The sequence below is a fragment of the Salminus brasiliensis genome, unplaced genomic scaffold, assembly GCF_030463535.1.
Source record: "Salminus brasiliensis unplaced genomic scaffold, fSalBra1.hap2 scaffold_127, whole genome shotgun sequence".
In the NCBI taxonomy this organism is placed as follows: Eukaryota; Metazoa; Chordata; class Actinopteri; order Characiformes; family Bryconidae; genus Salminus; species Salminus brasiliensis.
The window spans coordinates 41,096-53,965 of NW_027326659.1; the positions used below are offsets into that span (position 1 = coordinate 41,096).

Consider the following 12,870-nt stretch of genomic DNA (forward strand, 5'->3'; position numbering starts at 1 on the left):
TGGTCCTTGTTCGTTCTGGTGTAACAGGGTTGTAGGGTTCCATCCGAACAGGAGGGAACCCTGGGTACAACAGATGCTTTCACTCCCACCTTCACCTGGACATGAATGTACTATAAACTGCTGTAGGCTGAATGGGTGGGGCTAAACTGCTGTAGGCTGAATGGGTGGGGCTAAACTGCTGTAGGCTGAATGGGTGGGGCTAAACTGCTGTAGGCTGAATGGGTGGGGTTAAAGGCATTCCCTTTTAAGTCCAGAAATCCACGCCAGTATTTTCCCATCTTAGGGTGGTGTTGCTGTGAGAAAAGGAAGGAGGAAGCCGGTGGAGGTGTGTATCATACAAACTCTCCTCTTTTATTGGTTGTGGGTAACAGAGAGAACGAAGGCAGACCTTGAAACCAAAACGTCCCGAAATCGGGAACACCAACCAACCAACCGGAGATACACTGTAACTTCATGTGCCATCAGCTACATCTACAGTGTGTGTGTGTGTGTGTGTGTATGAGCAGGACCCTGTGAGCATTCGTTTGGGACGAGGACGAGTGCACAACTCTTCCTTCCCGCCTATGCCGTGTTCTCACACAAGAGGGCGCTACTGTAGTGTGTGTGTGTGTCTCTCTAGAACTCTACGTACTTCAGTACCGGTGCTGTGTCTTAAACTCGTTATTGCGATGAACTGTCCCCTAGGATGCTCTACAAAAGGTGGAGGTGGTGTTCGGCTACAGGTATTTACAACCTGCTTTAAAAAGCAGGGTTCTACGTTCCGCTGCTGCTTTACGGTCCCTTCATTCCCCCAACCACCCCCCACCCACCACACCCACCCGCGGAAATGTACATATTTACGTGTGATTGGTAGTTAGCGGGGATCGCTACGGCGATGCCGCTCAGGTTGGCTAGCTAACTCTAGTGAACGTTGCTAATATCCTAGATACTTCTTTTTTTCTTTTTTGCGTTAATTTTATCGTAGACTACAGCTTAGGAGGTCAAAGGTTAAACAAAGCGTGGGGCTCGTTGAAAGTGTGTGTGTGTGTGTGTAAAGTACAGGAAATTTACACAGTCCAAAGTTTCAAGTTTACAGTATCGTGGTCTTTTTTTTATCCCCCCCTTTCGTCCGTGGGCGATGTTTATCTGCGATGATCGGTTTAAGGCGTCTAGACGTCTGGGATCCTGGTGACGCACTGTTCCCGCGTCCAGACTCGCTTCCAGACGCCCTCTAGTGTTTTTGTTTTTGTATCCATTTCGCTGCTAAGCGTCATCGTTCCGTCCTTGCGGACGTTCTTCGTCCCGCCCCAGGTTCTGCGGCGCGTGGAGGATCAGGTCACTGTAACTGTAGTCCTTCAGTCCGTTTCTGTAGTCCAGGTGGGCCGGCCGGGAAGCATGGCGTAGTCAGCAGGATTAGCGTGGCGTAAGGCACAGGGTGAGTTTTTTGGTTGCTATGGGAGCTCGGAAGAGGACACCACGGCGAGGGCGGGGCCGTGGCGGAAGGAGGGGCCAGAGTGCACAGCCTTGGGGCAGTCTGGCGTCAGGACACGCCCGTTTTCCCCCAGGCTGCCCGTGATGGACAACCGGGCCTTGTTTCTCATGGCTTCGGTGAAAGTGAGCTAGAGGAAGGGGGCGGGGGGTATGGGTAGGACGAGAGGAGGCGGAGTCAGTTTCGGATCATTTGGCATTATGTAAATCACAGTGACATCACAGTGATGTAGAAATACAAACAAAACAACAAATTTGGACGAAATGATGCAGGCAGACAACAAACAAACATCTCAACAATCCACACACACACACACACACACACACACAGTGTTTAGCGTCAGTGTGCTAAGCTAACAGGATTCCAGTTTGTATCCACCTTATTTTCCAGTAAACTTCGTCTGCCCTTACCATGCTGTGGAGGGAACCACCAACACCAGAACATCCCCACCCACAGAAGTGGCTGTAGTAACCAAGCTCCAGGGAAGTGGATGTGTCGGGTGCCTGTGAGGCTCCTAGCTAGCTAGGTTAGCTTGTAGGCTAACATCTTACCTGACCCCACAGAACAGGGGGAGTATTTGTGTTGAGGGGGAAAGCTAGCTAAAGAGCTCTAAGTAGCGTAAACTAGCCTGCTGGAATGTTGGGTTAGCATAGCTAGCTACTCTATGATCAGTGGTACAGCAGTGGCGTCTTCAGACTGCCCTCGCTCTGAATACTCTGATACGACCGTCATTCTAACGCAACAGACTCCCGAAACCTGTGAAAGCGGGCGTGGCCAAACAAGGTGGATAGCTGTTCAATAAAACTGATCATTATTTTGATTAATCAGTCTGACCCTGAAACTGACGCCTCATTAAACTGCAACATTATGAACATACTGATCTATAACCTTCTATTAACGCTCAATAACCCTATAACCCTCTATAACTGATCTATAACCTTCTTTTAACGCTCAATAACCCTATAACCCTCTATAACTGATCTATAACCCTCTTTTAACGCTCAATAACCCTATAACCCTCTATAACTGATCTATGACCCTCTATTAACACTCAATAACCCTATAACCCTCTATAACTGATCTATAACCTTCTATTAACGCTCAATAACCCTATAACCCTCTATAACCCTCTATTAACACTCAATAACCCTATAGCCCTTTATAACTGATCTATAACCCTCTATTAACACCCAATAACCCTATAACCCTCTATTAACGCTAAATAACCCTATAACCCTCTAATAACACTCTATAACTGATATATAGTCCTCTATTAACGCTCAATAACCCTATAGCCCTCTATAACTGATCTATAACCCTCTATTAACACTCAATAACCCTATAGCCCTCTATAACTGATCTATAACCCTCTATTTACACTCAATAACCATATAACCCTCTAATAACACTCTATAACCCTCTATTTACACTCAATAACCATATAACCCTCTAATAACACTCTATAACCCTCTATAACTGATATATAACCCTCTATTAACACTCAATAACCCTATAGCCCTCTATAACTGATCTACAACCCTCTATTAACACTCAATAACCCTATAGCCCTCTATAACTGATCTACAACCCTCTATTTACACTCAATAACCCTATAGCCCTCTATAACTGATCTATAACCCTCTATTTACACTCAATAACCATATAACCCTCTAATAACACTCTATAACCCTCTATTTACACTCAATAACCATATAACCCTCTAATAACACTCTATAACCCTCTATAACTGATATATAACCCTCTATTAACACTCAATAACCCTATAGCCCTCTATAACTGATCTACAACCCTCTATTAACACTCAATAACCCTATAGCCCTCTATAACCCTCTATTAACACTCAATAACCCTATAGCCCTCTATAACTGATCTATAACCCTCTTAACTGATTGACGGTGGTTCTCTGTAATGCAGGTGTTACACACACACACACACACACACACACACACAAACATCCCCCACGCAGCCAGAAACACACCAAACTAACTGTAATAATAAAAACAAACAAACAAACATCTGTTCAAGGCAGCTCTAGACAAGCAGTCTGAACAAACAAACAAACAAACAAACAAACAGAAGCGCAGAAGAAGAAAAGGAGCAGAACTGAAAGCTAAGCCACATCACAGACGACCGCCGCAGCTACGAGCGAGCGAGAGCGAGAGAGAGAGAGAGAGAGACACACGAGGAGGACAGCGGCGGCGGTGGCGACCCCCCGGCCCGCCGGCCGCGTGGGGACCCCTAGTTCCTACCCCTAAATCTTTACGCCATCAGAGCCGTACACGTTGTACCCCTCTCTATAAGTGGCTAAGTTCTGCGCGCTCGGGCTGGGGGCAGGGCTAAAATTCAGTTCTGCCGCCTCCACCTGCATTCGCTTAGCCTCCGCCCGCGACTTATAGCAGAACTCCACCAGCGCCACCAGCATGGCCAGCCCCAGGCCGCCCACCAGGATGTAGAAGACCCCCGCCACGTTGCTCAGGCTGAGCGCCTGCGAGCTCTTATCCTGGGGGTGTGGAGGACGAGAGAGGAGGGAGAGAGAGAGCAGAATTAGAGACAGACAGCGGCGGGAAAACATCCATCACCAGCATTCAGCTACATCAGCATCAGTGCAGCTGCTCCGACACTCGGGCGGAGGTGGAGAATCCGGGTCCGGACTGGAAAAATCCGCCCGGAGTTTTGCTCCGACTGCCCGGGCGGCTCTGCTGCGGCTCTACACCTACAGCTGAGCCGCCCGGGCGGGTGGAGTAAACCCTGGGGCGGATTTATACTGTCCGGACCCGGATTCTCCACCTCTACAATCTAGGCTAGTGTTGTTAGCTAGTTCTACATTCACGCTAGGCTAGTGCACATGGTTAGTGCTAAACTTATGCTAAGCTACTATATTTGGTTAGGCTCAGGTTTTGGGCTAAGCTACTGTATTTAGCTAGCGTTGCGGCGTGTTCTAGGCTAGTTTATTTAGCTAGCGTCGCGGCGTTCTAGGCTAGTTTATTTAGCTACTGTTGCGGCGTGTTCTAGGCTAGTTTATTTAGCTAGCGTTGCGGCGTGTTCTAGGCTAGTTTATTTAGCTAGCGTTGCGGCGTGTTCTAGGCTAGTTTATTTAGCTAGTGTTGCGGCGTGTTCTAGGCTAGTTTATTTAGCTACTGTTGCGGCGTGTTCTAGGCTAGTTTATTTAGCTAGCGTTGCAGGGTGTTCTAGGCTAGTTTATTTAGCTAGTGTTGCGGCGTGTTCTAGGCTAGTTTATTTAGCTAGTGTTGCGGCGTGTTCTAGGCTAGTTTATTTAGCTAGTGTCGCGGCGTGTTCTAGGCTAGTTTATTTAGCTAGTGTCGCGGCGTGTTCTAGGCTAGTTTATTTAGCTAGTGTCGCGGCGTGTTCTAGGCTAGTTTATTTAGCTAGTGCTGCGGCGTGTTCTAGGCTAGTTTATTTAGCTAGTGCTGCGGCGTGTTCTAGGCTAGTTTATTTAGCTAGTGCTGCGGCGTGTTCTAGGCTAGTTTATTTAGCTAGCGTCGCGGCGTGTTCTAGACTAGTTTATTTAGCTAGCGTCGCGGCGTGTTCTAGGCTAGTTTATTTAGCTAGTGTTGCGGCGTGTTCTAGGCTAGTTTATTTAGCTAGCGTCGCGGCGTGTTCTAGGCTAGTTTATTTAGCTACTGTTGCGGCGTGTTCTAGGCTAGTTTATTTAGCTACTGTTGCAGCGTGTTCTAGACTAGTTTATTTAGCTAGTGTTGCGGCGTGTTCTAGACTAGTTTATTTAGCTAGCGTCGCGGCGTGTTCTAGACTAGTTTATTTAGCTACTGTTGCGGCGTGTTCTAGGCTAGTTTATTTAGCTACTGTTGCGGCGTGTTCTAGGCTAGTTTATTTAGCTAGTGTTGCGGCGTGTTCTAGGCTAGTTTATTTAGCTAGTGTTACATTGTGTTCTAGGCTAGTTTATTTAGCTAGCGTCGCGGCGTGTTCTAGGCTAGTTTATTTAGCTAGTGTCGCGGCGTGTTCTAGGCTAGTTTATTTAGCTAGCGTCGCGGCGTTCTAGGCTAGTTTATTTAGCTAGCGTCGCGGCGTTCTAGGCTAGTTTATTTAGCTAGCGTCGCGGCGTGTTCTAGGCTAGTTTATTTAGCTAGTGTCGCGGCGTGTTCTAGGCTAGTTTATTTAGCTAGTGTTGCGGCGTGTTCTAGGCTAGTTTATTTAGCTAGTGTTGCGGCGTGTTCTAGGCTAGTTTATTTAGCTAGTGTTACATTGTGTTCTAGGCTAGTTTATTTAGCTAGCGTCGCGGCGTGTTCTAGGCTAGTTTATTTAGCTAGTGTTGCGGCGTGTTCTAGGCTAGTTTATTTAGCTAGTGTTGCGGCGTGTTCTAGGCTAGTTTATTTAGCTAGTGCTGCGGCGTGTTCTAGGCTAGTTTATTTAGCTAGCGTTGCGGCGTGTTCTAGGCTAGTTTATTTAGCTAGCGTTGCGGCGTGTTCTAGGCTAGTTTATTTAGCTAGTGTTGCGGCGTGTTCTAGGCTAGTTTATTTAGCTACTGTTGCGGCGTGTTCTAGGCTAGTTTATTTAGCTAGCGTTGCAGGGTGTTCTAGGCTAGTTTATTTAGCTAGTGTTGCGGCGTGTTCTAGGCTAGTTTATTTAGCTAGTGTTGCGGCGTGTTCTAGGCTAGTTTATTTAGCTAGTGTCGCGGCGTGTTCTAGGCTAGTTTATTTAGCTAGTGTCGCGGCGTGTTCTAGGCTAGTTTATTTAGCTAGTGCTGCGGCGTGTTCTAGGCTAGTTTATTTAGCTAGTGCTGCGGCGTGTTCTAGGCTAGTTTATTTAGCTAGTGCTGCGGCGTGTTCTAGGCTAGTTTATTTAGCTAGTGCTGCGGCGTGTTCTAGGCTAGTTTATTTAGCTAGCGTTGCAGCGTGTTCTAGACTAGTTTATTTAGCTAGCGTCGCGGCGTGTTCTAGGCTAGTTTATTTAGCTAGTGTTGCGGCGTGTTCTAGGCTAGTTTATTTAGCTAGCGTCGCGGCGTGTTCTAGGCTAGTTTATTTAGCTACTGTTGCGGCGTGTTCTAGGCTAGTTTATTTAGCTACTGTTGCAGCGTGTTCTAGACTAGTTTATTTAGCTAGTGTTGCAGCGTGTTCTAGACTAGTTTATTTAGCTAGTGTTGCGGCGTGTTCTAGACTAGTTTATTTAGCTAGCGTCGCGGCGTGTTCTAGACTAGTTTATTTAGCTACTGTTGCGGCGTGTTCTAGGCTAGTTTATTTAGCTAGTGTTGCGGCGTGTTCTAGGCTAGTTTATTTAGCTAGTGTTGCGGCGTGTTCTAGGCTAGTTTATTTAGCTAGTGTTACATTGTGTTCTAGGCTAGTTTATTTAGCTAGCGTCGCGGCGTGTTCTAGGCTAGTTTATTTAGCTAGTGTCGCGGCGTGTTCTAGGCTAGTTTATTTAGCTAGCGTCGCGGCGTTCTAGGCTAGTTTATTTAGCTAGCGTCGCGGCGTTCTAGGCTAGTTTATTTAGCTAGCGTCGCGGCGTGTTCTAGGCTAGTTTATTTAGCTAGTGTCGCGGCGTGTTCTAGGCTAGTTTATTTAGCTAGTGTCGCGGCGTGTTCTAGGCTAGTTTATTTAGCTAGTGTTGCGGCGTGTTCTAGGCTAGTTTATTTAGCTAGTGTTGCGGCGTGTTCTAGGCTAGTTTATTTAGCTAGTGTTACATTGTGTTCTAGGCTAGTTTATTTAGCTAGCGTCGCGGCGTGTTCTAGGCTAGTTTATTTAGCTAGTGTTGCGGCGTGTTCTAGGCTAGTTTATTTAGCTAGTGTTGCGGCGTGTTCTAGGCTAGTTTATTTAGCTAGTGCTGCGGCGTGTTCTAGGCTAGTTTATTTAGCTAGTGCTGCGGCGTGTTCTAGGCTAGTTTATTTAGCTAGTGTTGCGGCGTGTTCTAGGCTAGTTTATTTAGCTAGTGTTGCGGCGTGTTCTAGGCTAGTTTATTTAGCTAGTGTTGCGGCGTGTTCTAGGCTAGTTTATTTAGCTAGTGTTGCGGCGTGTTCTAGGCTAGTTTATTTAGCTAGTGTTGCGGCGTGTTCTAGGCTAGTTTATTTAGCTAGTGCTGCGGCGTGTTCTAGGCTAGTTTATTTAGCTAGTGTTGCGGCGTGTTCTAGGCTAGTTTATTTAGCTAGTGTTGCGGTGTGTTCTAGGCTAGTTTATTTAGCTAGTGTTGCGGTGTGTTCTAGGCTAGTTTATTTAGCTAGTGTTGCGGTGTGTTCTAGGCTAGTTTATTTAGCTAGTGTTGCGGTGTGTTCTAGGCTAGTTTATTTAGCTAGCGTCGCGGCGTTCTAGGCTAGTTTATTTAGCTAGCGTCGCGGCGTTCTAGGCTAGTTTATTTAGCTAGTGTCGCGGCGTGTTCTAGGCTAGTTTATTTAGCTAGTGTTGCGGCGTGTTCTAGGCTAGTTTATTTAGCTAGTGTTGCGGCGTGTTCTAGGCTAGTTTATTTAGCTAGTGTTACATTGTGTTCTAGGCTAGTTTATTTAGCTAGCGTCGCGGCGTGTTCTAGGCTAGTTTATTTAGCTAGTGTTGCGGCGTGTTCTAGGCTAGTTTATTTAGCTAGTGTTGCGGCGTGTTCTAGGCTAGTTTATTTAGCTAGTGCTGCGGCGTGTTCTAGGCTAGTTTATTTAGCTAGTGCTGCGGCGTGTTCTAGGCTAGTTTATTTAGCTAGTGTTGCGGCGTGTTCTAGGCTAGTTTATTTAGCTAGTGTTGCGGCGTGTTCTAGGCTAGTTTATTTAGCTAGTGTTGCGGCGTGTTCTAGGCTAGTTTATTTAGCTAGTGTTGCGGCGTGTTCTAGACTAGTTTATTTAGCTAGCGTTGCGGCGTGTTCTAGGCTAGTTTATTTAGCTAGCGTCGCGGCGTGTTCTAGGCTAGTTTATTTAGCTAGTGTTGCGGCGTGTTCTAGGCTAGTTTATTTAGCTAGTGTTGCGGTGTGTTCTAGGCTAGTTTATTTAGCTAGTGTTGCGGCGTGTTCTAGGCTAGTTTATTTAGCTAGCGTCGCGGCGTGTTCTAGGCTAGTTTATTTAGCTAGCGTTGCGGCGTGTTCTAGGCTAGTTTATTTAGCTAGTGTTGCGGTGTGTTCTAGGCTAGTCTCTAAATGTAGTAATGAACTGGGACCAGTTGGTTATGGTTGACTGGTAATGATGGTGAGAAGTCTGATGAGCTAGCATGTGGCTATTCTAGAAGACGCCTGATTCTTAAGGGGTTGTAAGGGTGGTGTAATTAGCATGCTAATGTAGCTCTGAGGATGGAGTCTATCTGACGTCCACCTCCTCTGCTAGACGGGTGATTTAACCGTAACGAATGCTAAGCTAACGCGGTGCTATAGCGTGTGGGACACACTCGGACACACACACACACTCGGGCTGCGACCGAAGCTCCTCTGGGCTGCACTGGACTGCTAGTTCTAATGCTACAGTGTTTTAGCTTAGCGAAAGACTAGCGTGGTCTGCGCTAGCATTTGGCTGCGGTCATCAGCTGCTCTGACACGGTAGAGGTGGAGAATCCGGGTCCAGAAGGTAAAAATCCGCCCTGCAGGCGGTCGGAACCGCTGGACCCGGATGCTCCACCTCTACCGCTACATCGAGGCTGCGAGATGTGTTCTGTTGCTATGACGACACAGAATTGGAATAGTATTCCGTTTTCAGAGATTTTCTATTGGTTGATTTGTTTGTTTTCCGCCGGCCCGGAGACTGACCTTACTTCCCGAGTCCTTGGGTCCACATTCCCCTTTATCGTACCACCACTTGTTTTTCAGTTTGTCTAAGACTCCTGCTTCACTCAGTTTCAAAACTGCAAGGTTTACCGGGGTTCTTCTCCGGGGGAATAACATAAATAACATCATAGGACATGTTATTTTATGTTATTAGATAAGCATTCATAACTTGGCACAGATAAACAGGAGGCGATGGAGCGAGGGTGCCACAGTGGACATGTGTGCAGGCTCGTCATTGGTGTGTGTGTGTGAGTGTGTGTGAGGTGCTACAGACATGTGTGTGGGACTCCCCTCCATCATTTCGGGTAAAAGGCACGTTCTGCCACGCTGGACTAAACAAAAACACCCGCGGGCCGGTGCTGTTAACACAGAACCCACTCCAGCTGGTCGGGATCAAATTCCTGGGCTGGATCGCTGGACCGTTAATTTCCGGATCCGGGATTTGCCACCTTTGGGTGTTGTCGATGGGTGTAAGTGCTAAGTGTGAGGGTGTCGCTAGGTCGTCGCTAAGGTGTATTAAGATAATGCTAGGCTGTTGCTAGGTGGTTGCGTTTGTGTATTTCGGTGGTTGTTGGTTTTGGATGTTATGTTGTTGCTAGGATACTAGTATTCTTGTAAGTGCTCGTGAGGGTGTCGCTAAGGTGTATTAAGATGATGCTAGGATGTCGCTAGGTGGTTGCGTTTGTGTATTTCGGTGGTTGTTGGTTTTGGATGTTATGTTGTTGCTAGGATACTAGTATTCTTGTAAGTGCTCGTGAGGGTGTCGCTAAGGTGTATTAAGATGATGCTAGGATGTCGCTAGGTGGTTGCTTTGTGTATTTCGGTGGTTGTTGGTTTTGGATGTTATGTTGTTGCTAGGATACTAGTATTCTTGTAAGTGCTCGTGAGGGTGTCGCTAAGGTGTATTAAGATGATGCTAGGATGTCGCTAGGTGGTTGCTTTGTGTATTTCGGTGGTTGTTGGTTTTGGATGTTATGTTGTTGCTAGGATACTAGTATTCTTGTAAATTCTTGTAAGGTTGTTGCTATAGTATTTGTGATAAATGATTGCTAGGGTGTTGCACGTGGTTGTTATGGTGTTGCCACTATATTGACAGAAGGTTGCTAAATGGTTGCTAGTTGCGGATTGCATTTAAATGACTCATTTAAAAGAATCAGTTCAGTAAACAGAATTGGACTGTCCATCACTGAATCGAGTCAGCTGTTTGATTCACGGAAATAGAAAAAGCTCTAAAGAACCAATTTGGTTAACCTGAATCGAAGTTGCCATGGAGACTGTAATGTCAATCATTGGATTGGGTGTTCAGCATCACTAAAATGGACAGTTTGAAAGAATCGTTTGGTTCAAAACAACTGAGATGTGAATCACTGAATCAAACATTCAGTTCACTGAAGCAGGCAATTTGAAAGAATCGTTTGGTGCAGTGAACTAATAGAAGTGTGAACTATTTTACTGGCCATGTGATTCATTTAGATAAGAAGTGAACTGTTTACCAATGCTGAGATATGAATCATCGAACAGAATGATATATGTCCCTTAAATGGATGATCTGAAAGAGTCATCTTCATACTACTGTGATGTGAATCACTGAATCAATGAACATTATGTTCACTGAAACAGACAAAAGAATCAGTTTGTTAGAACTGAATCACACTACTGTGATATGAATCATTTAATTCATTGTTTGATTCACTGAAACAGATCTAAAGAATCAGCCTGATACTTTCCAGCCTCCCTGTCGCCCCCACATGGCCGGAGGGTGGAGGTACAGGGGGCTGAGGTTTCTGTGTGAACAGTGGCCGCTAAGGTTCAGGGCTGACCGCTGAGGCGGCTGATTGGGGGTGGGGGGTGTGGTCAGGGTTGCCGTGGCAGAAGTCTCTTTTACGTGACAGACGTTTTTACTCTCTCTTGCGGTTAGCGCCCTTCTGCGCGACGTGGTGGCTAACCTTGGAGTCCCCGCCCCCGCTGCCACACTCCCCCTTGTCGTACCACCATTTATTTTTCAATTTGTCCAACAGGCCTTGTTCATTCAGCTTTAGCACAGCCAGGTTCACTGCGTTTCTTCAGTGCAGCACACACACCGTACACACATCGTACAAACAGCAGACGGGGGGAGGGGCGCTCACGGTGGGAGACGAAAGACAGACGGGAGAAGAGAGGAGAATGAGAGAGGAGGAGGAAGAGAGGAGGAAGGGTGTAGGATGATATGAGGTCAGAGAGGAGGTCATAAGAGGAAGAGAGGAGGTCAGAGGAGTAAGAGAGGAGGAAGAGGAGGAAGAGAGGAGGAAGAGGAGGAAGGGAGGAGGAAGAGAGGAGATAAGAGGAGGACAGGGGAGGAAGAGAGGAGGACAGAGGAGGAAGAGAGGAGGTCAGAGGAGGAAGAGAGGAGGTCAGAGGAGGACAGAGGAGGAAGAGAGGAGGTCAGAGGAGGACAGAGGAGGAAGAGAGGAGGTCAGAGGAGGACAGAGGAGGACAGAGGAGGAAGAGAGGAGGTCAGAGGAGGAAGAGAGGAGATAAGAGGAGGACAGAGGAGGAAGAGAGGAGGTCAGAGGAGGAACAGAGGAGATAAGAGGAGGACAGAGGAGGAAGAGGAGGAAGAGAGGAGGTCAGAGGAGGAACAGAGGAGGTCAGAGGAGGAAGAGAGGAGATAAGAGGAGGACAGAGGAGGAAGAGAGGAGGTCAGAGGAGGAACAGAGGAGGTCAGAGGAGGAAGAGAGGAGATAAGAGGAGGACAGAGGAGGAAGAGGAGGAAGAGAGGAGGTCAGAGGAGGAACAGAGGAGGTCAGAGGAGGAAGAGAGGAGATAAGAGGAGGTCAGAGGAGGACAGAGGAGGTCAGAGGAGGACGAGGGAAACAGAAAGAAAGGACAGGAGGAGGAACATCGGAAGAGGAAGGAAGCTCTGTTAGTGAAGAGTGCTCTCTCTCTGTCACACACACTCACTCTCAGGTTGGTGTAATTCATAATACTCTTTAAAAAAGAAACAGATAATTAGAAATGACTGTCATTACACACACTCACACACACACACACACACACACTCACTCACACACTCACACACACACACTCACTCTCAGGTTGGTGTAATTCATAATACTCTTTAAAAAAGAAACAGATAATTAGAAATGACTGTCATTACACACACACACACTCACTCACACACACCCACACACACACTCACTCACACACACCCACACACACACACACACTCACTCACTCACACACACACACACACACCCACACACACACACACACAGTGAGTCTGAAATAAACTGACATTATTCAGCTCCAGTTCACACCAACCTGAAACTGTACAGCAGCATCATCAATTCATCAGTAATCAATCAACAGTAATCAATCAACAGTAATCAATCAACAGTAATCAATCATCAATCATCAGTAATCAGTCATCAATAACACAGTGCACAAGATTCAACAATCAATATTCAATAATCAATTACAATACATTTATGATTGAACCAATAAGATCAGAGTGTGTGTGTGTGTGTGTGTGTGTGTGTGTGTGTGTGTCCCTCTCTCTGCAGAGGAGGAGCCAAACTGCTGAAGACAGAAGGGGGGAGGGCTGAAGAGAGACTTGGGGTGTGAGTGGCATTTTAAATCACACACACACACACACACACACACACACACACACACACACACACACACTCATACTCACTTACACA

At 46.7% G+C, this 12,870-nt stretch overlaps 1 protein-coding gene across 1 annotated transcript; it reads right to left on the minus strand.

The window, feature by feature from the left end:
- Positions 1-825: 825 nt before the first annotated feature.
- On the minus strand, positions 826-11,248 carry LOC140548828 (glutamate receptor 3-like; the record flags this gene model as incomplete). The annotated part of the gene is made up of 3 exons (XM_072671999.1): positions 826-1,598; positions 3,739-3,989; positions 11,134-11,248. Coding segments are annotated over 2 exons (364 nt in total), but the record flags the coding sequence as incomplete, so codon positions are not given.
- Between the last annotated feature and the right edge of the window lie 1,622 nt (positions 11,249-12,870).